This window comes from Pinus tabuliformis, chromosome 1_2 (assembly GCF_031772625.1).
Source record: "Pinus tabuliformis cultivar Carrire ecotype Pingquan chromosome 1_2, CPIR1, whole genome shotgun sequence".
Lineage (NCBI taxonomy): Eukaryota > Viridiplantae > Streptophyta > Pinopsida > Pinales > Pinaceae > Pinus > Pinus tabuliformis.
The window spans coordinates 1,147,137,965-1,147,163,863 of record NC_142298.1 but is presented as its reverse complement, the minus strand read 5'-3'; the positions used below and the strand labels follow the sequence as shown (position 1 = coordinate 1,147,163,863).

Here is a 25,899-nt window from a genome sequence, read left to right as displayed (position 1 = left end):
TATAGTTGATTCAGTGATTAAGTGACTAATTGGTACAATGTTGGTTTCAATATTGTTGTCTGATATTTGGAATGGGTCCAGTTTGAAACATTATGAAAAGTAATCCACAAAGAATAAAGAATAAGGGGTTGTAGCTCCCTTCCAGTAGAAGATGGAAAATGAGAGAAGGTTGTAGCCTTCTGCAGGTGGGTGTCTGCCCACTGATATGAGTCTGCACTAGTACAAGTTTGTAAGAAATTTATCTTTATAACAAAAGAAGAAGACAGAGACGACAACATCAGTGGTTTTTTCCCACATTGTGTTTCCATCTAAAATTATGGTTTTTATGTGTTGTTTGTGTGTGATGACTTATTCTATTCTTACTACACATGATTATTGTTTAATTAACATTTAATGAAGTACTGATATATTGGTTCAAGTTAACTAGATGATGAATTAATTGAAAAGGTTAGTGAACTGGATATACACTACTTGTCTTCATCACAGATGTGTACATACGCAGGTTTACTTCATAGTAGTTGCAAACATAAATCTGAATAAGAAAAGAAAAGTTTAAATAGTTTAAAATATTGATCCCCCCTGAGTATTTTTCTAACAATATGTAGTTTCATGTTGTCTCTCGTGATATAAATTTCGTCATTAAATCTCTAGTTTGGAAGATTCTATCAAGAAGAATCATATGCACACCATGCAAAGAGTTAACTCTTCCTTCTTTCATTCTATTGGAACGCTGCAATGCACCTTGTATTCTCCCAGCATGAATCATTATATCATATGTAATTGTATTAAGTTTGTAGCCCATCTTAGTCATATTATCAAGGAGTTTGATTATCTGTGCAATTTTTTTCTCCTTACAAAGTAAACTTAAAACAAAATTAAAGCCCTTGGAACCAGGAGGGAAGTTGTTCATCTTCATCATCTAAAAAAACAATGCATCTTATCAATTTAGTATTTCTAATAGAAAAATATTTTTTTTTGTGGATGAAACGTGAATGTTTTAGAGCGCAATCAATGTTCATCATATTTCCTAATACAACTTTGGTTACATTGACATGATTCTCTTTAAAAATATAAGTAACAAGATTTTCATAATCTCCTAGTTTAAAACTATTCATGACAATGACTTAAACTCCAAACTCTCCAAGGATAACACTAATAATCCTATTACACATTGACCTTTTCCTTTGCATAAAAATAAACATGTATGAACCTGACGTGACCTTTTCTTTTCATGAAAAGTCAAAGAGTTAAAAATAAATGCTAAATCGCCCCATCTTTATGAGTCACCATAAATTTCACAACACTACATCACTTTTCAACTGGCCATAAACAAGTTTTCGTCACCATATCATTGGCCACTTCTGGGTACAAGGGATAAGTTGCTAATGTTGTGTACATGAGATCATTTTATTTAAAAATAAACTTTATGTAGGAATGATGTTCCCATCTCATGCCTCAACACTATATTTATCAGTGACTCCAGGATCCCTATCTGTCTCCAGTACTTTATTGATCTGCAACAATTAATTAAATAAAGAATTTTTCATTAAAAAAAATACAAAAAACCTTCTTCTTCTAGTTTTGATATTGTTTGTGGGTTATTATGGTCAATCATGTAAATAATGGAAAATTATATTAAATAAACATTTCCATGTGATTTTATTTTACAAATGGCCATATTGTATAATGATAGGTATTATATGTCCATGGTTGAATGCGTTGAGCATTGAATGTCTCAATTTGGTGTTGAGTTGGCTCTTCCTTTTTTTATATTATGAGGTATATGGAAAGGCATAAATGTTGCTTTCAGGGATGGAATTATGACATTAGAAACATTTTTGCATCAATGTTTTCCTCATATAAAGAACATGGGAGGAAGGTTCATAGTACAAAGCCTCAGATAAATATCATAATACAACATTATGCTCAATATATGCTTGGTTTCTTCAACGAGGATACAAAATAGGTATGTCGTGGTTGTGGTGCCCACATTGATGTATCAAATACTATGAGGTATACTTTTTACTGTAGTTGTGGTGTGGGTTCTAATACAAGGGCTGAGGTGGTTGCGTTATGGGGACCGTTATACTGTATGAGGAGGATTTATCTAGCTACTATTAGCATATATGGTGACGCCAGGGTGATTATCGATTGAATTAGAGGTCAAGCTACTTTAGTGCCACCTCTAATACAAAACTGGATGAGGAGAATAGGGGTGTTGAAAGACACTTTTCATAGGATCTCATTTGCACATGCATATCGGGAATATAACACTATTGTCGATTCCCTTTCAAAGAGGGGCCTCACATCTCCTTTTGGATGCATACACTATGAGATTATTCGTCAGGGCGAGCGGAGGAAAACTGGCACCATTCCCTTGGTATGGCTATGTAATGGTTTTTTTGAACAACTCTCAGGTGATGGATGTGTTGTTTGGGTCTTTACTTATGAATAATATGTTTTTTGTGATGATGGTGATATAAACTTTTTGTTAGGGTAAAACTTACAATGTTCCATCGTCGTTCACAATATTTTTTAGTGTTTTAGTTACTGTATGTTTTTTGAAAGATTTTTATAGATGATGTTTAAAGGCCTGTAATAATTTATTTTTTTATGATACTTTCAATGCTGGTATATCCGATGATTGGATAGACAAGGCAATTTTGGAACTTTCAACTATGTAATGGGTTATTTATTTTTGATAGACAGCCTATCAATTTTTCTTTCCTTGAAAAAAGAAAGTTAGCATAAAAATTGTGTCCCAATTATATTTTTGGTTGAAACAATTTCCTCAACTTCCTCCACAATCTCTCCATAAATATTTTAAGCAATTTTCATCCTTAACACCACTCATTTGGGCAAAATTTCTCATTCTTTCCCAGACTAATATGGTTGGTCTACTTCACCATAATCTAGACATTAATTATAATTAACGAGTAGGAGTTATTCCTTCACTCTTGATCATCCCTTATATTTATGTTAATCACTCAATGATTAAACAAGTTATTAAAATGGCACATAAGGAAAAGGTAGTGTTGAAGGGATACCAATATGAGTATCAAACAATATCACACATTTATTATTTCTAGGTGATATATTGATTTCCTGTGAAGGCACTTGAAGAATCACTAAAAGATTCAAAGATAACATGGATTTATTTTGTAAAGCAGTTGATATGGCAATTAATATGTAAAATTTCATGATGACTTTATGGGGGACATCAAAATAGGGAAAGAATGATATTCCTTAGTTATTTTGTTTTAGATGATTGATCTAGGACAGGGTAAGAAGTATTTGTATTTCTTCTTGAGTCCAAATCAATATAAAACATGTGAATGGTTTTGTCTAATGACTAAAGTGGAGAAAAATTAAACACTTTGTACAAACGGGGGCTATCTAGGGGAGGTCATTTGGTATTGGTAACAATAGTTCTTGAAGCAATTTCAATGGAGGCTAATTCAAGGAATACATTTTTTGAGTTGATGTAGTAAGAACTATGTATATAAGCCTAATACTAGAGCGGATTAAGTTAGAAATTCCCTTAAACAACCAAATAATGTCTCAATAATATGGAAAGCTAGTATTAATGTGTCCCCTCTTATTGGTAATGGGTTTATTTGGCAAATTGGAAAAGGTGATAAAGTACAGATTGGTTTGAACCCTTGGGTTGGGAGCAAAGGTATGCACAAATTTCCATTGCATTTTATTAAAGAGTTAAGGAAAAAGGGCTATTATAATCTTTGATAGGTTGCAAACCAAGATAGTACCACAACTTGGAACCGATAGTGGTTATCATTAGAAGAGGTTAATTTGGGGGTAGATTATGTTGAGGAATGGAAAAGGTACATTTGCATCCTTAAAGACTACAATTTTAGACTCAAAGGAGAAGATGTCCAATTGATTCAATCTTTGATTCCTATGGGTGCTTATGTTCCAAAAATAGGTTATATAGGACTAGTAGAGGAAGGGAGAGAAGGTCAACAACTTTGGTGGCCGAGATATCATTTGGAAATCAAAATGGTCAACAAAAACAAGATATTCACGTAGTTGAGTTTACACAATAAGGCTTCTATGTGGGAAATTCTTCAAAAAAGGAATTTTATTGGGCCAATATGGTGTTTTCAATGTTTTATTGCAAAAAAATATTGTGTATCATAAGATTCTATAAAGTCCATATTCCAAAGAGGTTTGGAAAAAGGTGGAAAGTATGATGGGGATAAGGAATCTTCATGAAGGAGGTAGCCTTGAGGAGGCCTTCATAACTTGGTGTAGGAGAAAGGATACTTCTAAGATTAGATCAGTATGCTTTAACATAGCATAGAGTGTATGGCTTATTGGAAACCTAAATTTGTTTAAATACAAAGAAACAATTATCCTAAAATGTGTATTTTAGGCCATAAATATTTTAGAAGCCTACGCACAGGTGTAAGAAAAATCTTTATCTCATTATTAAATTGAAGTGGAAATACATAAGGAGATTTCATGGGCTTTTACTGGATGGTGAATCACAGGGGAGCCATACTAGGGGAGGCTCAAGAAGAAATCTCTAGCCTTTATTTTAAAACTATAATTGGTCAAGAAACCAACATTTTTTGTTAACTAATGGCTCTAAAGCTAGTTTCGAAATAAGCACGGTGTAACCCAACTACAAGTTTATTGTGGCACAATGTTGATTATCTAATGAATGTGCAAATAAATTACTCATAGGAACTTTACATTATGTTTGTCATATGATGAACTTCTCAATCTACTCACATATTTTTCACACACATCTCTATCTCATATTTATAGGGACATGGATAGATTTGTGGACATTCTTTCAAAAGATTGAGTTGGGTTGGAACAAGGAACTTATATCATTACTTAAATCTAGAATGGTCATTTAATTGAATATAATCATGAAACACAACCTAATTCTTAGTTACTTGAGTTTCCTATATCGGACTCTTTTGGATCTCAGGATGAATCACTGATGTCATATTTCAAATATAATTTTTGTGTTTTTTCGAGGATGACATAGATGTAGTTGTCCAAATACAAACTTCATCTTTTTGTATGAAGATGGATTTGACATAATAATGTCATGAAAGGAGTTTAAAGAAACTCTTGAATACCACAAGCATCTAACTATGTATTTTTTTTCTATTAGGTACATAGTTTGGAATAGTACATCCAAATCAGGTACTTCAAAAGTATTTTGAAAGAATAAAGAAGTGAAGAATATTTGGTTAAAAAATTGTCCAATTTGAGTAGTTTTTATAAAGATGTTTGGATATAAAGTTACGAGTTTTAAAAAAACTTCAATTTATTTAGAATTTGTGTAGTTGTTTTAAAATTACAATACTTTAAACATAAAACTAGATGGATTTGAAATTGACATGGATTTTAAATATCTTTAAAAAAAAAGGAGGTGGTTTTTTGGGCATGGAATATAGAATTCATCCTTAAATAGTTGCATAAAAATAATTTAGGATAATATATATTCAATATGTAAATATTTTGATGCCAAAATCACAAATCCTGAATTATTCTGGGAAAAGAAGAGTTTAAACAATTCTTCCATAAAAAAATAGAAGGAAGAGGAAAATGAGCAACATTATGGAATTTCATGGAAAGAAGATGAAAAAAACTCGCAAAAGAACCAAATATGAAGTGAAGGAAGAAAAAAGATGAAAATTGAATCCAAACAACAAAAGTATAATCAACCCTTTAGAGAAGTTAATGCACTATATGAAGAGAGACCACTCTCAAATCAAGGTAAAAGTAAATATCATGGATAAAGAGGTGACTAAGAATGTTTGAGAAGAGCTCTATATGAAGGTTAAAGAAGTGCTAAAGATAGATAGATGAAGTTAATGTAGAAATGGAAAAAAATAGATGAATATGGAAGAAATATGTAGGAAAATAGTATAACAATTTACTTTTAGAAGGAAAAAGGAAGAACAAGGTCACACCAAAATGGTCAAACAAGTTGATATCTAGTTTGAGGTAGTGAAATGAAAAATTGAAGACTAGAAGATAATACTTTGTGATATTCTCTCTAAAATAAGTGCTAATGAAGAACAAGACCAAAAGATAGGAAGAAATAACAAGCCATAAGAAAAGATTGAAGGATACGTCTAAAGACAAAGAAGTAAACTCCAAACAAATTGAATAGAATCCACATCCAAACTATCAAGAAACATATACATCCACATTTTTGAAAAAAGAAGTGGAATTATAGATTTAAAGGTAGATCAATTATAAGATAAGGTATTTTAAATACTAATTGAAACAACAAATTAGCAAAGTACAATAGTTTAGGGGATGTAAGAAAAAACAAATATATGATATTAAAGTACTAAAAACAATAAATAATAAGGATCAATTATGAATGGATGGATAATCAAGCATGAAATCATGTGAGCAAGAAGATGAGAAAACCTTATGACTTGGTAATTTCTAATGCTTTGAAGATGAAGCATCCCTAACCAGAAGGAAAGACTTGTATAAATAAATAATAGGTTACTATATAAAGTGACAATATTAATGATAAGTGAGAAATTGTTTTGTGTGTGTAATCGCACAAACAATTGTTTATGATTTTTATTATTATTACAAATTTTAGGGTCGTTAGAAAATGGTTTCCAATTTTTTTAAAATATGTAATTTTGTTCACTCTTATACTTTGTATTTCGCTCCATCTATAGTTCTTATGTGTTTGAACCATTTCTATTTATTTATAGTAATGCAAATTGTAACACATTTTAACTCATCTCATAACAAAACCAAATCACAATCGAAAGTGGCATATGGTCAAAAACATGTTATGTGACATGTATGAACTCTTGGGTCATATATCCAAGAGAAGTAGTTCCTTTATACGTGAGATATGATACTAATAGACTTGACTAAGGAGTTCTATCAAACCGATGTTTGGTTTATTATCTGTATCTATGCATCATTAAATCAATTGGGTTCACTTTGACCTAGATTTAAATTCAGGTTGTGACGTAAAATGGAGTTGGTAAGTAGTGCAATCTCATTCTCGTCAAGTGCTTGCAAGTGTTGCTTGTGGTGTAAAATATTCCAAATATTGTAATGCAATCTCATTCTCATCAAGTGCTTGCAAGTGTTGCATGCAGTGTAAAATATTCCAAATATTTAAAGGCACGAGTTAGTTTAACTAGTTGACAATATTGCTAGATGTCTCATTCAAAATCCTAACATAAACACTAATTTCCCTAAATAAATATATATTTACACAAAAAAATCAAAATATAAATTTATAATTATTTAAAAAACAAATTTAAAATAAACCTATAATGAAAAATTGACTTCTATATAACACATCTACTAAAGTTATACATACATTTTAACAAAACAATGTATCATATTTTCAAATTTATTACAATTAGAAGATTTTATTCTTTCAATATGTAAGAAAATTCAACTTATAATAACATTTAGGCCGATAGGCCTTCCTTTGAATGAGCTTTTTCGTCTACCTTTTGTTTCTATGATTGACATTTGGCGTGCACCTTTAACTGGCATGTGATTGACATTTGTCGTACAACTCCAACTGGCATCTGGTTAGGCGGATACCGCTTTCTGCTCTTCCTGTACACATTTTCGGGATATTCGTCATGGTCTTCATCCTTCAGTTACGGGCGAGATCCTTCAGTTACGGGCATCATGGTCTTCATTTACGAGCGGAATGGTGGGCATTTCTATTATGGGCGGAGAGCTGGAGAATCCTCGTCATGGTCTTCATTTACGAGCCGAATGGTGGGCATTTCTGTTATGGGCAGAGAGCTGGAGAATCCTCGTCTGGGTTGTGCGTTGTTATAGGTAAATGTTATGCTGATCGTATATGTTACAGTTACGAGCATCATGGTCTTCATTTACGAGCGGAATGGTGGGCATTTCTGTTATGGGCGGAGAGCTGGAGAATCCTCGTCTGCGTTGTGCGTTGTTACAGGTAAATGTTATGCTGATCGTCTATGTTACAGTTACGAGCATCATGGTCTTCATTTACGAGCAGAATGGTGGGAATTTCTGTTATGGGCGGAGAGCTGGAGAATCCTCGTCTACGTTGTGCATTGTTACAGGTAAATGTTATGCTAATCGTCTATGTTACAGTTACGAGCATCATGGTCTTCATTTACGAGCGGAATGGTGGGCATTTCTGTTATGGGTGGAGAGCTGGAGAATCCTCGTCTGCGTTGTGCATTGTTACAGGTAAATGTTATGCTGATCGTCTATGTTACAGGTAAACGCTATTTGCTCGAGATCTTGCGAAGTGCTCTTTAACTGTTTCCATGGTCTTATTAATCGGAGCAATACACAACGCAAAACGAAGTTCACAATGGCAACCCAAGTCCTAAGACTATTTTCATGCGCATCCTCTAAACCCCAAGTGTGAAGTAGGCAGTTTGCATTGGTTCCCTCGAATGCATTGGTTCTTAGTGGTGCTAGCAAGATGAAATTGATATGGCGCTGCCATCTCACCTATTTTAACTAGAATGGAAGTCCAAATCCAACATTTGCTTGTTCAACCGTGAGGATATCATTAAGTTGTGGTCGCAGGTCTGAAAGTAGTTTAAGTTTGATCGCACCCGGGAAGACGAAGGTAAAGTTCTTATCACAGTTCCTTTTGCGAAACGTGATAGAAATAGGACTTTCCCGAAAGTGAAGTTAAGGGTTGCAGAAGAAGTTAAGGGTTCGGCATGATGCTCTATCTTCTGCCGAAGAGACAAATTATTTCCCTGCATTTTGGCTGCAATATGCAAAGGACGGGGATGTCGCCTTATTTTTTTGGATTATCAGGGATTGTGAATCAAACACGAGAGCTGCAAATGTCGGGAGATGCACAAAGTGTGTTCTTTCTTTCTGCCTCAGGGAAAACATATTCATCCAAATTTCACGCACTGCTGATGCTTCAATATTTCTATTACAGGTACTGTTAAGACCACTCTGTCAACATATCATAACAGGTTCCTGATCGGAGATGATGAACATTGCTGGAGTGAAAATGGCGTGTCTAATATTGTCGGACATTCTTATACCAATAAAACATATCGAACGTTCTAATTTTCAGAGTGACAAAATCAGCGTTGTACTCGAAACTATATATTACATTCACCATCTCCGCAAGCGTCTTCTCAGTCACGACAGGAAAAGCGCAGGCGGTGCAGAAACGGGCAGTAGTTCTCATGAAGTCGGTCGGTCCTCAGTTGATACCATATCATTGTCCACTGGCGGCTCTTTGGACTCTGCAATATTGCCAGAGATATCATTGAAAAGCCATGCAAGCAAAGACCTCTTCCTCACGGTAAAGTATGGAAGAAGGGAAACATGTTGCCTTCAATCATACTGCTTGCAGAGGGACAGAATCTGTAAGTGAACGATGTTTTCGTCTCTATAAACGACACGGTGTTTTTCCACTCTCTCCACCTCTAGGTGCGTATTTCTAACATAGATATCCTTAGGACAATGTTTTGTTTGAAATTTGGCGCATGAAATAATAGTTGTAATGTCGATGAATGATTAATATCTTAATTTAATATAAATAAAATAAAAGCAATACCTATCAGCAGCCGAACCACACCATAAAAGCAGATTGCAAGACACTCCTCTTCACAGTACCTACATCGACAGGCTGCCGATCCCAAAAAATTCTTTACCACTTACATTGCAAAATTGCATGCATTCCAGACTACGGAAATTATAGGTCCATGACAAAAAATCAGATGTAATATCCTTTCGCAAAACGCAACAAAATTGTTGATATGTCTGAAACCCATCACCGAAGATTCTAATCTACAGTTCCAGATTGGCCACAAGGTGTAGACCAAATTGCAGTAAACCTTGTTAATAAGGCCTACGCCTACCATTTACAAACAGATCCATGTTAGGTCCAGGTCAGACTAAATGCAGAAAATCGAGCAGCAGAGGGTTACTTCCTTTTTACAGATGTAATATAGAAAAACAACATGGAAACATTGCCAGATCATGAAAGGGAAAAAAATCCCTAATAGTTTTTAAGGAGTTGAGTTCTGTGATATGAATAGTTTATCCATCACACTGTTTTATTTGAGTGACCAGTAAATATGGCTCATCTTTGAGACACGAAAGACATGGAAGAAATGATTGAATAATCTGAACAAATTTAGATTTCTCATCTCATCATTTGCCCTAGATAATGGAGATGAGCCACACGTGTTGAATCCAAACATTACCCATCATCCACACGTATTGAATCCAAACATTACCCAAAATAAAAACAAGTGTAAAATCTAAGCTTTTAAGTGAAAAGAACACTATTATTCATTCACTTATTTATAATTACAACCCATCTAACTTCCCAAAAACAAACTTTCAAAAGCGTCGTCCACCATATTATTTTTTAAGAGATATTTAAAAAAAAAACCAAACAAACCATGGCAAATCAAAGGCAAAAACAAATCAAAAGAATCACAATTCAGCCTCGCCACTTCGGTATATAAAATCAATTCATGGCATTACAACAAAATGCACTTAAAGACTAATCGCTCTACTTCAGTATATAAAATCAATTCATGGCATTACAACAAAATGCACTTAAAGACTAATCGCTCTGGTAGTCGATCCAGCATTCATCTTTTCATCAAATGGCCTTACATTCTCCTCATAAGGAGCCCGACCACCCATCTATATGTATGTGTCTATGACAATTAATCCACTAACTATAATAATCAATGCATGACAACAAACAACAGAGATCCAATATAAAACATATGAAAGCAATGACAGAGGTAATAAAACAACCCACAATACTTTACTTATTCTGCTCATAATGAACATATGTCTCATCGATGGTGTCCATCTCCGAAGTCTAACATGTGTAATATTTGTAACATTCATCATCGCTAAAAACCCACAACGAAAAATCCCAGAAACTAGCTCTCATATTATTGGTCGTAAGAGAATATTAACACGTAGAAGAGATTACTGTGCATTTGTTACATCCACATTTCGCCATGGATGACTACTCTTTTGCTTACTGTGGGCAACAGTTCAAGTATGTCAACATGGAACAAAATTTTACCATGAAACTATGCCATTCGTGCCACGTGTTGAAGCTTGTATATTCCAAGGTCATATATATATATATATATATATATATATATATAAAATAACCACATGTGCTAATGGCACACAACTCTACATCCACGTCGGATGATGGGACACCAAATGAAGTCTCGATATAATTTATTAGTTGAATAATGTGATTTATTAGGTGTACAACTTTTTTCTGGGTAACTCAATCTTCGTCATTACACCAGACGATTGAGTCTTACCTTCCCCATCATCTCACCGGACCACCTCCTCTTCCCATCCTTGTCATCATAATTGAACACCTCACCGCCCACAGTATCTTAGCCACGTCAATTGGCATTAAAAATTTAACAAACGACATTTCAAATAAGTGCCTTTACTTTTCATTTCATTTCTTTCCTCTATAATATCTTATTTTAAATTTCTTTTTTTAAATGAAATTCTATTATAAAATTATTTAAAATTATTTTTCGGAAATAAGATTTATTATAAAATTATTATTGAAAATGAGACTCTTGGCATGTTTGACGAAGGTGGCTCTTTTTTTAATATTTAAAATTATTTTTTGGAAATAAGATTATTATTAAATAATTATTGAAAATGAGATTTTTGGAATGTTTGATGGTGGTGCTTTTTTTCTATAAAGCAATTGATAAATATGTTTTCATATCAAAATAATATTTTTTTTAAAGCACCCTTGCCATTACTACCATCCTTTGAAGTCAGATAGCGAAATAAAGTGAAATCATTTTGTCAAATCTCTCGAGGTGATTTATAAGACATCTGATTTTAAAATATAAATTATAGAAGTGTAATTCTACTTGTGAACTTGACCCATTTAATATTTTTTATAATTAAAGCACTTTTATAAACAATATTAATATTATTATTAATAATTTTGAGTTTATTTAATGATTTATTTCCAATAATTAATTTACTTGATTTGATTTACAAAGTAACAATTCGATCTATTATATTATTGTATGGTTTTCTTGTCTAGTCATCAAAGTGATATTAAAACTTTAGATAACAGCTATGATTACATCATAAATTAAAATTTGAAAATATAAATAATATTTTTCTTTTAATATTTCCAATTTGTGGTGGGATCCTCAACAATTCTTTTTTGTTTTTTCCACAAGCTGAAAATGCTAAGATTTGCTCTAAGATTTACTCAAGGGCTACCAGGCACATGAATAAGTATCACATTTAAAAAATTCAATGGTTGTTGTTGTATCTACCAACAACATAGCAAACTCACACATCCGCATTATTTGATAAAATCAATCATTTCATTAAATGTTCAATGGTTGTTGTTGTATGTACCAACAACACAACAAACTCACACATCAACATTGTTGATAAAATCATTCATTTCATTAAATGTTAATAAAACAATGTTGTAATAACAATGTTAAATATAAATTACTGCTTGGTATATTTTATGTTATTATTGCTAGATATTGTTGCTATATTCATGCATGATTTTTAAATAGGTGTAGCTATTTTATTATTATTATTTTTAAATCATTAAAAATTAAAATCTCTAAAGACAAGATTAAGAGGTAAATAAAAATATGTTATCGGGTATCATGAGCACAAGCATCATAAGAGGGATCAAGTAGCTTCTACAAGATGACCAAGTCAGCCATGGCTTAGGATGTCAGAGTGGGGAAGAGAACGTGAAGGACAAGCCATCACGGTACACTTTACTGACATGTTTTTATGACAGAATATCATTTTTTTCTATGGTTTAATATGTGAGAGTGGACAAGCCATCAGGGTACACTTTACTGACATGTTTTTATGACAGAATATCATTTTTTCCTATGGTTTAATATTTTATTATATTACGTAAAAATTGGAAAGAAACATGTTTGTAATGAGATACTATGTTTTTACATTTGATTTTAATTAAATTGTAAAAATTATTATTATCATATTTCTAATGAATTAAATGTTTTTCCAATCCCAACTATCCTAACTCCACCAAAAAGCACTCTTTGATTTGTGGCAAAGATCTTCCAAAAGTATTTAATTTGGATTAAAAAAATGGGTTATGGGCTAGATTTTTTAGTTGAATATTAAAAATATTTAATTTGGTCTTTTTGTTTTTGGGTCATGGACTATCTTTTTTGGTTTACTATTAAATAACGATGAAAGGATAAGACCTAGATAAATGATTTCCAAATGATATCCATACCAAGAGTATACGTAAATGTAAACAACTAAATTTAATACAATAATTATTATTTCAAACCAAAGTATAATTTTTACAATTCAACAATTCCAAATTAACAATCCTATTGGCCTCTCTTTACACCTTTTGGGGCAATTGCTAGTAATAAATCAATCATACATCATATTAATACAGATTGCGGTTCTTCAACCCCATTGTTCAACGACCTCATGGAGGTCCAGGCAAAGGTTAAAGGAATTCAAATACGTGGCAATTTACATTAAAGGAAAATTAGGAAAACATTGAAATGGGTATGGTAACAGGGCGGTTCCTATATCCAACTCCATAGGAAAGTAATTGCGCCTGGACATGCGCAGGAGATAGCCATATGCGCAGGAGATAGCCATATAACAGGCGCGCGGTAATGATTAGATAAGGAAAAAAAAAGACCCGCTGTGTTATATGGCTATCTCCAGCGCATGTCAGGCGCAATTACTTTCCTATGGAGTTGGATATAGGAACTGCCATGGTAACAGAGGTTATGATTACACATCATTGATACTAATGCTCCTATAAAATTAGGGTACAGTTTATTTCTTGATACACAGAGGAACCAGGATGCTGCGGTGCAATGGTCACGACGATAGTTTTCACAGTGGTAGTGTTCCTGATCTAAGTTTACAAGACTGTTGTAGCAGACAACCCAGTCCTGTTGCTTCTAGAGTTCTGAATCCCGAGTGTGGTCTTTTTTTGAACTGAATATACGGTTGAGTGTTGCAGCCAACCTCACACCTCCTTTTGCAAGTTGTCTCTCAAGAATGGGCAAGCGAGAGAGGAAATAGTCATCTGCAGAGGAAGGCATTTCAGCTTTCATGGCTGCCAGAAAATACAGGAAATAAAAGAATCACATCTGAAATTCATGAATATACCTTCCAAAACACTGTCTTCCTCAGCGTCTTTGTAAGCCCACTTGCAAGCTATAACGATACTTTCATCTGCGTACCTGATGTCAGCAATTTGAATTCCAATAAATCATGATTAAGCAAGCCAAAAAAAATATCAAATAAGGTGAATAATCATAAAAATAATGAAATCATAGTGATCATTCTTCAGGGTCTATGGAATTAATGTCTTAATTTAATACTGAATCGGAACTGCTTCCCTGAAAAAACCCTAAACCTATACTACAATTTCACAAACATATTATGGGAATGAATATATCTTCTCCCTAACAACTGAACAATTCAGAGAGAACCATCTTAGAAATTTTATAAAACTCAAGTCAAACAAGTTAACTTAGCAAGTAGTCTATCGTTTTAGCAAGTCATTGCATGCATTGCATTGTGCAACTAGCTGAAAGGAGACTATATTTGGTCACAACTCTATTCTTTTGGTTATTGTTGTTGTAATTTCTCTGTTTCCATACAATCTTCTGTATTTGCCTTATGTATTTTGTGCATACTCTTTATCTAGAAAGTCCATAGGTATTATTATGGTTGGTATCAGTTTGACTCAAACCCTCAATGGCCTGGACCCTGTTTCAGAGCAACAAATGTCAACTAAAGGCTTTGTGTTCTAAGTACCCAGATACATGTCACAAGTTCCATCCCTTTATGTAGTTATGTTTGAGCCCTAAGCTTTGGCAACTCAAAATCAAAGTTTATGCTTGAGTCTAAATGGAGGGATGTAGTTCAAACCAGTATGACTCTGGTGGTTTTACAAAAAGTGTTGACAGCAATAGAAGATGGTTCGCCAAGTTCATCAAGAACCCTAGTTGGGGGAATAGTTAACAGAGTCATTAAAACAAGATCATTCGCAAATTGCAATCCAAGGATGTTGGCAGAGTTTAGTAATTTGTAAGACTTACTCTCCGGGGCAGACGACCTCATGTCCCTTGCATTTCTCCCATGTAGGTACTTCATCAGACCAGCTGCCCTGTTTTTGAAACAACATATAAATTTTATCCTTGATGACAATCATTATATATACATAAACTGCGACCTTTTTCCTTTGCACAAGAAAAAAATACTTCAAAATATGATGAAGAAGTAAATGGGTAATCTAGCAATTTAACTACATTTTTCAGATGAGAGAAAGGGGCACATACAGAAATATTTTTCTGAATTGCTTCTATCATAACCTCCAGATCATTGTCATAATATTCCTTCATGGCTTTCTCGATGATGTAACTGTCCCATACCTGTCGACAGTCGAGGAAACAAAATATCAGTGACATCAAAATGTGATTCAAGAGTTCAACTAAACTTTGAAATAAATCCTCAACAATTTTATTAATACATAACTAGAACACATTCTGCCTCTAGTTCTTAGCCCTGCCAGCCAACATTGTCTGGAAAATATAAATGGCTGATCATCAGAGGATCTGCTTTGAGAAGATGATAAAAAAAATAACACAAGGTCTTATTACAATTTCCAATCACTCTGCAAGTATAAAAGTAGTATTTGAGCACTAAACAATTTTGTTTCCAACCATCCTGCAAACCAGAAAAAATCCTGTATCCCAATTGTAAGTTTCTGGATAGTTTCATAAAATTTTCAGATTAAGTAACTAATTAGGTTTATCTTGAGTGGTTGGGATGATTGATTGTTATCCTACCCACTATGTTCAATTCCTACGAATGACGTGTTGAGTTAATATACTTCCTAGGAGTGATATGTTGAGTTAATATACTGACTATATTGTTGTAATGTCGGCTTTGAGATGGTCATGTTCAATTCCTACAAGTGATATGTTATCACTTGAGTTAATATACTGACTATATTGTTGTAATGTCGGCTTGTGCATCTCAAAGTTTTGAGGCTTCGGCTGCCTTATGATTCCTACCAGCTACCAGCTACAGCCTAAGAGCTTCTAAAAGATACTAGAATGAACTCTGTGTTTGATTCTATCCTATCCCCTGTTTGATGTTTCTTTGTTTTTGACAGAATATGTTGCTATATTTGCTTTTTTTGAGAAGAAAGTAGCTTCTGATTTAATATCTACAACCAAGACACTTGGCTAAGGCTTAATTGCATGGGTGATCTACCTCTAATGTATAATAAAATAGCAGAATAGTTTACTGAGAAAACATGAGTAACAAGTGTGGATGATTCCGTTGCATAGGTAACAATCTATAACAACATGGCAGAATAATCATCTGTAAAAACAAGGGTAACGAGTGTGGATGTCAGAAAAATGGGGAGTGTACAAGGGTACTGCTGCTTTTTTCTATCTAGTCACAGGAAAATGGTAAGCATAACAGACATCTTATACTTTTATTTGTGGGTTGCAAATTCTGTGTAGTTCACCAATGGGTCAAAACAGCTACATCAACTAATGTCTACACATTTTGAGTCTGACGGATGCAGCCATACCAACTTCTACAATGGCCAACCAATGTCTTAAAGCTGAAAAAATAAAAATAGCTATATGAAGTCTAAAATGAGTAGTATATCAGAAAAGTTCTCTTTCAGATTGATGTTAAACACACAATGGAACAGAGTGAATTTTATTGAATCCTGAGACTTTTTACCTTGCTTGCTTAATTCCACCCTAGAAGATAGAATTGAAATAACTACAGTGACTTATAAGGAAAAGAGATGAAAAATGGAAACATTATACTTCTGAATCAAATTCCCAGGCAGAGTACTTACATGATGCAAATTACTCTTCCTCTTGTACCAGTGTAACTGTATTGTATTTCCACCTTCATCCGAGGTGAATCCCACATGTAAAGGCTGCATTTATTTTGTTCATTCATCAGTATCAAAGAACAAGCTCTCAGTAAATTGTTCATATGGAAAATTTCTAAGTAGGAAGGTCATTACCTCATGGATATCTCCCATGAAATGAGAGAGAAACAGTAAAGCTTGTGTTAAATTATCTGCAAGTTATACAACTGAGCATTAGATTCCGTTCTCATTTAAATAAGAAAGCATTGAATTATAATTTATTGTGAACGCAGGTTTTTGTGATACAGAGAGAAAACTGATTGTAAGATGATGGCAATTGAAACAAAACCATACATTTTCCACTGCTGCCATAACCTTCAAGCTGAGAAGTGTAATTTTTTAAGGCACCTTCAAGGCACACATCCTTTACTCCATGTTCATCATGGCAGTCCCCTGTTCACAAACAAACAGAACATATCTTAAATTCTCTGACAAGGCTCAGATATTTTTCTGATACGCTACGCATCATCAAGATGCAATTAATCCTCTTATGCAATTCATGGTAAACTCTGCACACTCTGATAAATAAAGTGCAAGACCAATGGGCAAGGTGAGACCATTTGACAGAAAACAAATGAAAGAGACTGAAGTTTACAATGGATAGCAGAACTTACTCTCATAACTATAACCACACTGGTTATCTGGTGTGTTAATGTAGTGTAAAGGACTTGCCCAGTGGAATCTGAATCGCATTTGATCAGGCCACGAACATAAAGAAGCAAGATCACCATCTGCATACTTCGGGAGCAATTTCTTCACTGCCTCTGCTGCTTCTTCACTTAGAAGTGGCTGCAATGGCCAATCAAAACAGTAAGTATCACAATGCCAGCGAAATTGGACAACCCATCAAATAACCATTTCTTTCGAAGTTAGAAGATGGTTTATATATGATATTATTTGAAGTAAGTTAATATAGGATTTTTTTCCACATTAAATAAATCATACAAGTCAATGGGATAGTTTTACATGAGAGATAAATCATAAAATGGAGGTTTTTGTGAGTAGAGTATATTTGGGGCTGTATTTTAAATCTATTGGATAAATCATTTAAATAAATAGTGTGTTTTTAATTAATCAATCATTTAAATGAATTGTGTGTTTTTAATCCATCAATGTAATCGTTAAAATTTAAAATATGTTTTTGCAAATTGATAAATAGTTATTTAGTTATTTTACATTAATTAAATTTTTTTATTCTGTTAAATTAAATTATTGAGATGAAATATAGATAACTATTTGAATAGAAGTTTTTGTGAGTAGAGTTAATCAGAGATCTTTTAGATCCATCACATAAATCATTTGAATTGCTTACTCGTTTTCAATTAGTTATTGTGTTGGTTTGAAACACATTCATATTGACAATTTAGATTATTTATGTGAAAACATGTAGGCAATTTAGATGATTCATATGAAAGAAGACAAATCTCTGCATATAAATAGTTGTAATTTAATTTTTTAATATTTTAGTTTTTATGGTATATTTTCAGGTTAATTTTGCTTCTTCAAAATTAGATAGAAATTTGATAAAATCATAAGCTTGAATTATGCAGTCTGTATATTATAAATGCTCCAAAAACTTTTCAAAGTGCTAAATTTATTTAAATAACAAAAAGTGCATTTTAAATAACAAAAAATGTCACTCACTTTAAATTATATTATTAAATTCTGGTTAAAAAATATTATATTAACAAATTCTAGTTTAAAAAAATAATACTATAATTTTCCTATTTATATTGGAGAAATATTAACTATTTTTTATTAATATTATAATGTGAGGAAAAGTTGCAATGATACAAAATATTTTAGTTATTCTTGTAAATAAAAATACCTTTGTTTTCTTTAATATGACTTAATCAAGTTTTTTATTTTAATAAAAAGAGAAGTTAGTTTTTTTCTGGCCAGAGACAAACTTGGCTAACCTGGAATCCACCCAATTTGAATGAAAAGCTAAATGATTTTCGGAATATTTTTAAGTTGGAATATTGGAACATTGTAAATATTAGATGTTTTTGATATAATTTTTTGTTAGATGTAAATTAAAGTTGTTTAAAATGTATTTAGATTTTTGTAAATTAAATTAAAGATTCCAAAAATTATCTATAAAATTTCAATTAAGTTTAATCAAATAACTGTTTTTCAAACATTATTTATTTTATTGTGAAAAATGAAATAATAATAAAAGATGATGAAATAGGTTATTCTTATTTATATTTAATTTTTTTAATTAATAATAATAATAATATTTGTCAGCTTATTGTGTCGAGTTTTTATTGTTAAAATATTTTTATTATTGAGAAGTCAAAGGTTCAATTCTTGGAAAAAAACAATTATACTTAATTATATATCTTTACTATTTATATATAATAAAACTCAATATACCATATTTCTAATCTTTATATTAATGGAAGCATCCATAAAAGTAATGTCCTCTTACGAAACCATATAGAAAAACAATTATGCTTAATTGTACATCTTACTATTTATATAAAATAAAACTCAATATACCATAATTCTTATATTCTGTTTCTATAAAATAAAACTCAATATACCAAAATTCTTATATTTCGTGTCTAATCCTTCCGGGCATCCACAAAAGTAATGTCCCCTTACTAAGAGAGTGGTTTATTGGTTGCAATAATGCCCTTGCTAAGATAGTAGCTCGTTGATTGCGAGACGATTATGCTTATATTGCCTTCTTCTCTCTCCTACATGTGCTTGATTACATTAGAAATAGGCTTCGAGACAATCCTTATATTAATCAGGGCATCCACAAAGGTAATGTCCCCTTACTAAGAGAGCGGTTTATTGGTTGCAATAATGCCCCTGCTAAGATAGTACTTTCTGCAAGATGATTATATTTATATTTTTGGCGTATTTTTCGTTGTTTATGTTAGAAATAGGTTTCAAGACCGACCCAAAAAAAATAAAAAAATCAAAATTCAATAATAACTAATAAGATTCCAGATCTATAGGGGTAAATATTTTTGAAAAGAAAAAAAAATAAATAATTTTTTTAATTGCATTTTTTTTAATCTTTTTGTAAGTTTATTCAAATATTAAGTGTACACATACTAGTATCAATTACTACTTGGTCTACATGATTTTGAGCAAATCCACAAAAAAATGGAAATACATGCAAAACACTTGAAAAAGTACACTTATTTGAGCAAAATTATAAAGGAAACCTAAAATACATTTTAAAAATTAATTTTATTTTTTATTTTTTATTTTTTTAATACATAACTTTTATTTTATTATTTGAAATGTTATTTCATTATTTTCCTTAGCGTACCTATTTTAGAACTTAAATTTCCCTTAAAATTTCATAAAAAAATTATTATTATTTTAAATATTTTCCTTAAAGCTTCAAAATTCTCCTCATAATCTTATTTTACTTTTTTTTCCAAAAAAATCACAAAAATATGTATATTAAATATATATGAACATTCATTGCACCAAAATTCTCCTACTAATCTTCTTTTAGCCCCCTTTTCCCAAAAAAATCACAAAATTATATTTATTTAATTATCAAGAATATATACAAGTTATATTTAATAAAAGTGGATCTTTTCACCATGTTTATAATAATTGCAATATCCTATTTTGTTATGAAAATATTATATTAACGCTTTCTTATTATTAAGATTTTTAGAATGAATATTTCCAAACTCAATAATTTGATGTAGATGAAGACTTGGTATACTGTGCGTTCTCATTAGAATGTATGTCCCTGAGGATGGGTGAAGTGTTCAACCGAAACGTTGGGCATTGCAATGACAACACATAATGTATTCCCTAAAGATGGGGAAGTGTTCAACCGGAATGTTGGACACTCCAATGACAACACAGTTTACCATAAGCCTTCATCTACATCAAATTATTGAGATTTTTTGTCATATTAACATTCTCCTAATTGAATGTTGTTATGAACTATTTCTAAATTGAATAAAGAGAACTTGAAAGATAAAAGGATTAATTGTATATTGTTATGAAACATTTCTAAATTGAATAAAGAGATCTAGAAAGATAAAAAGAGAAGAGAGACCGGAGATGTTTAGAGTTGATAAAATCTCTATGCATAGAATTTCTATGTATATCTATCTATCCATTAAATGGAAAGATTTAGTGTATATATTTACATAAGTGTATAAATAACTAATTAGATCTCTAATAATTTAAAAGGGTAAAAAAGTCAACACTTAAATTAAATTTAAATATAAAAAGTTTAATTAAGTTTGAGTTATAAATAAATTAAAAAATATTTTTATTTTCATATCCTCTTTTTAAATTTAATTAATATAACTCATAATTTTTAAAATTCTAATTAAATTGAAATTGTAATAGCATTTTAATATTTGATCCTAAACATAGCCCAAATCACTCCAATGAATTATCGACTCCAATGATTATCGATCCACCATAATTAATAATAACAAAAAAAATTAGTAAATATATCTAATTAATATATGTTAATATTGAATTATGTTATATTAAGTACAAAATATAGTCTAAGTTATAACTAGGTTATAATATAATAAGTTCTATTTGTTATAAGTCTTAGACTATATTATGCCTTTAATATTTTTTTTTTATCAATATTTTAATATTAATTATATATAGTTATTATTAAATAAATATTGAATATTTGTTATATATATAGATATATGATTTTAAGGATTATTTATTAATAATTATATATAATATGTTATTATTTTTTAGGTACTAATGTTTTTTAATTGAATTTATCTAATACTCGCTTTTGTCATTTTAATTTTTGGGATTCTGCCTCCTTTCTCTTACATCTTTGTCTTATTTATTCCTTTAGACTTGATAAGATTTATCATTTTGGTCTTAATGATTAACCACACTAGCTCACTTAAAATATCAATCCAAATTGCTCAATATGATTTGATCTGAAAAATAAAATCAAAGCATTATGAATCACAAAATCACAAAAATCTCAACTCAAAAATTATTATAATATTTGTAGCTTTCATATCTTCCTCTCATTTAATAATATCATTTATTACTCCATGTTAAAATAAATATTTTTTTATTCATAATTAATTTTATAAATTTACATTAATTTAATTTTATATATTATTTTTTATCTTACTTATTTAATTTTCTATATTATTTTTTTTATAAAGAATTTTATCTTATTTATTTTATAAATTGAATATATAATTTTTAAATAGAAAAATTATATTTTAATTGTTAAATTTATTTTAATTAATTAAATTTATTGGAAATGGTTGAGATTTTTATCTTTTAATTTAATTTAATTTAGGTAAATAATATGATAAATGACTTTAAAAAATATCGTTAAATCTTAACTATCTTCACAAACTAATAAATATATATATATATATATATATATATAATTAAAAACAGAGACAAATGGCAATTCAAATTATAAAAAATTTTTTATTAAGGTAATCAATAATATCAATTTTATATATTCTTATGATTTTTCATTTACATTTTTAAATTTTATATTATATTTAATTTAAAATGATTTGATTTGATTTGATAAGATGAATTGTTTAAATTTTATTTTTAATGATGACTCAGTGTTTTATTACTGGTATATGTTATAATTTTCATAATTTAAAACAATTTATAATTTAAAATAAATAACTTAATTGTATATAATTTAAAATAAATAACTTAGTTGTATATTTAAAAAGGAATTGTAAATATTTAAATTTAGTTTTACAATTCTGATTAAATGTATAAATTATTGAAAATCTATTAATACTAAATATTTATATGAATATTTATTTTTTATTTTTTTGGGTTACTGATTTAAAAATAGATAATCATTATATTTATTTAATATTTGTATCTTCCAAATTCACCTAAAAAGATCCCCTCTTATTAATTTAATCATAAATTTTGAATATAATTCTGACACTGTCTAGAAAATTGAACCCCCTCTCAATAACATAAAAATACATCAAAAATAAAAACTCTTATCATACTATTTTCAAAACTCTTCTGCTAGAAAACAAATTATATAATCTCAAAATTTAAATGTTTAAATTATATATATAAAATCCTGTGGATATTGTATCTTTCCATGTGATTTGATGCACTCAAAGCTGATTTATGGTGTATGACTCTTTCCCTAGATCACAAATGTGGTAAGTCTAGTCATGAGGACCATACCCATATTATGACAACATCGACTCTAAAGGACCAGGCCTACGTGTAAGAAAACTAAATGCCATGTCCCTACTTGCCTTAATTTGACAAGCTTGCTCAGCTTGCACATCTATTTTAGCCTACTCAACCCACACAAGGGCTATGACCGGCAGCTACAGACACCCATCCAGCGCTGCGGTGCCTTACACGTCACCTACAACAAACGCCACCCACTTTGTCGCAATCAGTCACGCAGAACACGCTTGCAGGTCCTTATAGCTTGACTCCCCCACAAAGGTCGGACAGTTTTTTTCCCTAAATTGGACCGTGTTCTAACAGAAGTCTATGCTCTCTGTAGTCTTTCAACAATATCCTGAATTACCTAGGCACCATTCTGAGTTCTCTGAAAACAGAGTCCGCTAAGGTAATCGGCACCATACTTTACCATAGTTGGTTGACCAGTGCCAGACTTTACCAAGGTTGGTTGGTTGGTAAAGTTGGACTTGTACAGACGGTCAGGTTTTGTGCTCAAACCTGAAACGAGGGCAATGAACCCACGAGATGAAGGTTCAAATCTCATTGAGTATATGGTCTGTTGTGTCTTGATTAGAAGAGTAGGCCATAGTGGCTTGCACGTTGTTGCACCTAGCCTAGATTTATAGTGGCAGCCAGTTAGATTTGATCCTGGGTCTGTTCAGGGTAACTCTCACCAGTTACTGATTATCCTAGATTAAAAAAAAGGTAATCGGCACTATCTTTTTATACTGTATGAATTCAAAAGTGGCGAGAATAGAATTTTAACAATGCGCTCATTTTATGTCTATTCAGATTTTGGGAATATTTTGGAATATGAAAGAAGAGAAGTCAATTATCTGATTTTTTTTTTTAACTTTCAGATTTTGGGATACTATCAATAGAAACATGCCAATTGTACTGAATTTATATTTTTTAGAAATATCTTGGAATTTGACGATCATTTTGTCCATTTTCTTACTAATTTTATTCATCAAATTTATAAATTAAACTGAACTCAAACAAAAAAATATAAAATTCTATGTTAAATAAATCTCATGAAAATTCATCGTACTCTAGCACTTTTTGTTCATGGAAAGACAAACACCAACCTCAAGTATTAACCACCCCAGAAAACCGAAAGCAAAACAGAAAGAAAAAAATGAAGCTACAGACAAAAATTCAAACTTCCTTGCAATAAAAAAGAAAGAAGAAATAATAATAATTACCTCAGCTATCTTGCAAGTGGAATAATGCCCTTCCTTTCCCCAAGCCTCAACACCAAGAGGAGGAGCCACACCAAGAAGGACAAGGAGAGTCAATATCTCCATTCCAAACAACATTAAACACCCAAACTTGCCCATTATCACTCAAACCTCTCTGCTGGTTTTCTGCAACTCTGGCAAAAAAAAACTTGATCACCCAATCTGCTGATATAATCTTCACCCAATGAAGCTAAAAGTATTGATCACCAACACAAGAACAAGAACAAGATCAAGATCCTTCATTTTCCTTCCTCTGCAACAGCAATTTATAAAAATTGTGAAGTAGGTGGAGGAGGCTGGGAATTTGTTGAGTGCAAGTCTTCGTCACAGTTTGCTTACACCGTCATTTGTTGCGTGAGTTTGGCACCCATTGTTAAACAATATAAGAGACCTAAGAAGTCAGTGTGCTTACGTTCTTTGAAAATGATTATCTGTTTTCCCTCTCTGAGCGCCTGCGAAAGTTCCCTCCATGAAAGCTGCTTACTGCGAATCAGTGAAGCGGGACCAGCAGCCCTCTGGAAGTGTGTACGTTAAGCATATCCAAGGAATATCTTGTACAAGACGTGGCTTGAATGTTCATAATTCTACGGACGTTTACAGCGCGCGAGATTCCTAGTTGCGTCCACTGAAATCAATGTATAAATTATTATTAGACTTTAGAATTTGCTTGGGATACGCCTTAGCCCACATTAAAAAAAATCTACCACGTTGTTTTCACGTGGCACAATGATTTGTTATGGTGCAGTGTCTATTGGTTGTTATACGTAATAAATTAGTTATTCTTAATTATTGTTGACTTTGGGCATTTATTACTGCAAAATGTGAAAATTTCTTAGAGTGACAATGATAGGATTATAGTAGGTTAAATAAGCAGATAGGTAACGTGTATTTTATATACCTAGGGAGTAAGTGAATGTGTGGATAGTTATTGTAAGAATATATTTTAATAGTCATTATTTAAGTTAAGTAGGTAAAAAGTTATGTTATAGGTTTATGGGGGTATGTGTAAACAAGTAAAAAGTAATATGTGGGTAAAAAGTAATATGGGAATAAAAAGTAACATGATTATCTAGATAAAAGAGGTAAGATGTGGTGTTATAAGTTATCAAGTATGTGTTTACAAGTCAAATGGTTGTTTTTAAGAAGTATTATGATGTGAATGTGGTTATTAGGAATTTAATTATGAATATAATGATAGCCTAATAAGGGTGCAAGTCAATGCATGAATAATTATGTATTATTCTAATAGTAATTAAATGATAGAGTAGGTAAGAAGTCATGTGATGATATTATGTGGTATGTAGGTATAAGTTAAGTGGTTGTGTGTAAGAAGTTTTATTATGTAAAATTTGTGATTATTTGGATAAATCAGGAAGGGTCATGTGATAAGTTTATGAGGTATGTATATATGTGTTATGATGTGAACGTGGTTGTTATGGATTTAATTAGGCATTATAACGTGAACTTGATTGTTATGGACTTAAT

At 31.4% G+C, this 25,899-nt stretch overlaps 1 protein-coding gene and 1 non-coding gene across 2 annotated transcripts; both read right to left on the bottom strand.

Moving 5' to 3' along the window:
• Positions 1-10,804: 10,804 nt before the first annotated feature.
• Positions 10,805-10,895, bottom strand: LOC149210274 (small nucleolar RNA R64/Z200 family). Its single transcript, XR_016253180.1, has one exon. It is a non-coding gene; the product is annotated as a small nucleolar RNA R64/Z200 family (small nucleolar RNA).
• A 2,878-nt stretch (positions 10,896-13,773) lies between these two features.
• Positions 13,774-24,666, bottom strand: LOC149210273 (endonuclease 4-like). Its single transcript, XM_089396666.1, has 9 exons — positions 24,379-24,666; positions 17,605-17,779; positions 17,285-17,383; positions 17,087-17,142; positions 16,913-16,996; positions 15,366-15,458; positions 15,126-15,193; positions 14,188-14,261; positions 13,774-14,104 (listed from the first exon to the last, which is right to left on the bottom strand). The coding sequence occupies exons 1-9, from the start codon at positions 24,511-24,513 to the stop codon at positions 13,977-13,979; spliced, it is 912 nt and encodes a 303-aa protein (XP_089252792.1). The 5' UTR covers positions 24,514-24,666; the 3' UTR covers positions 13,774-13,976.
• Between the last annotated feature and the right edge of the window lie 1,233 nt (positions 24,667-25,899).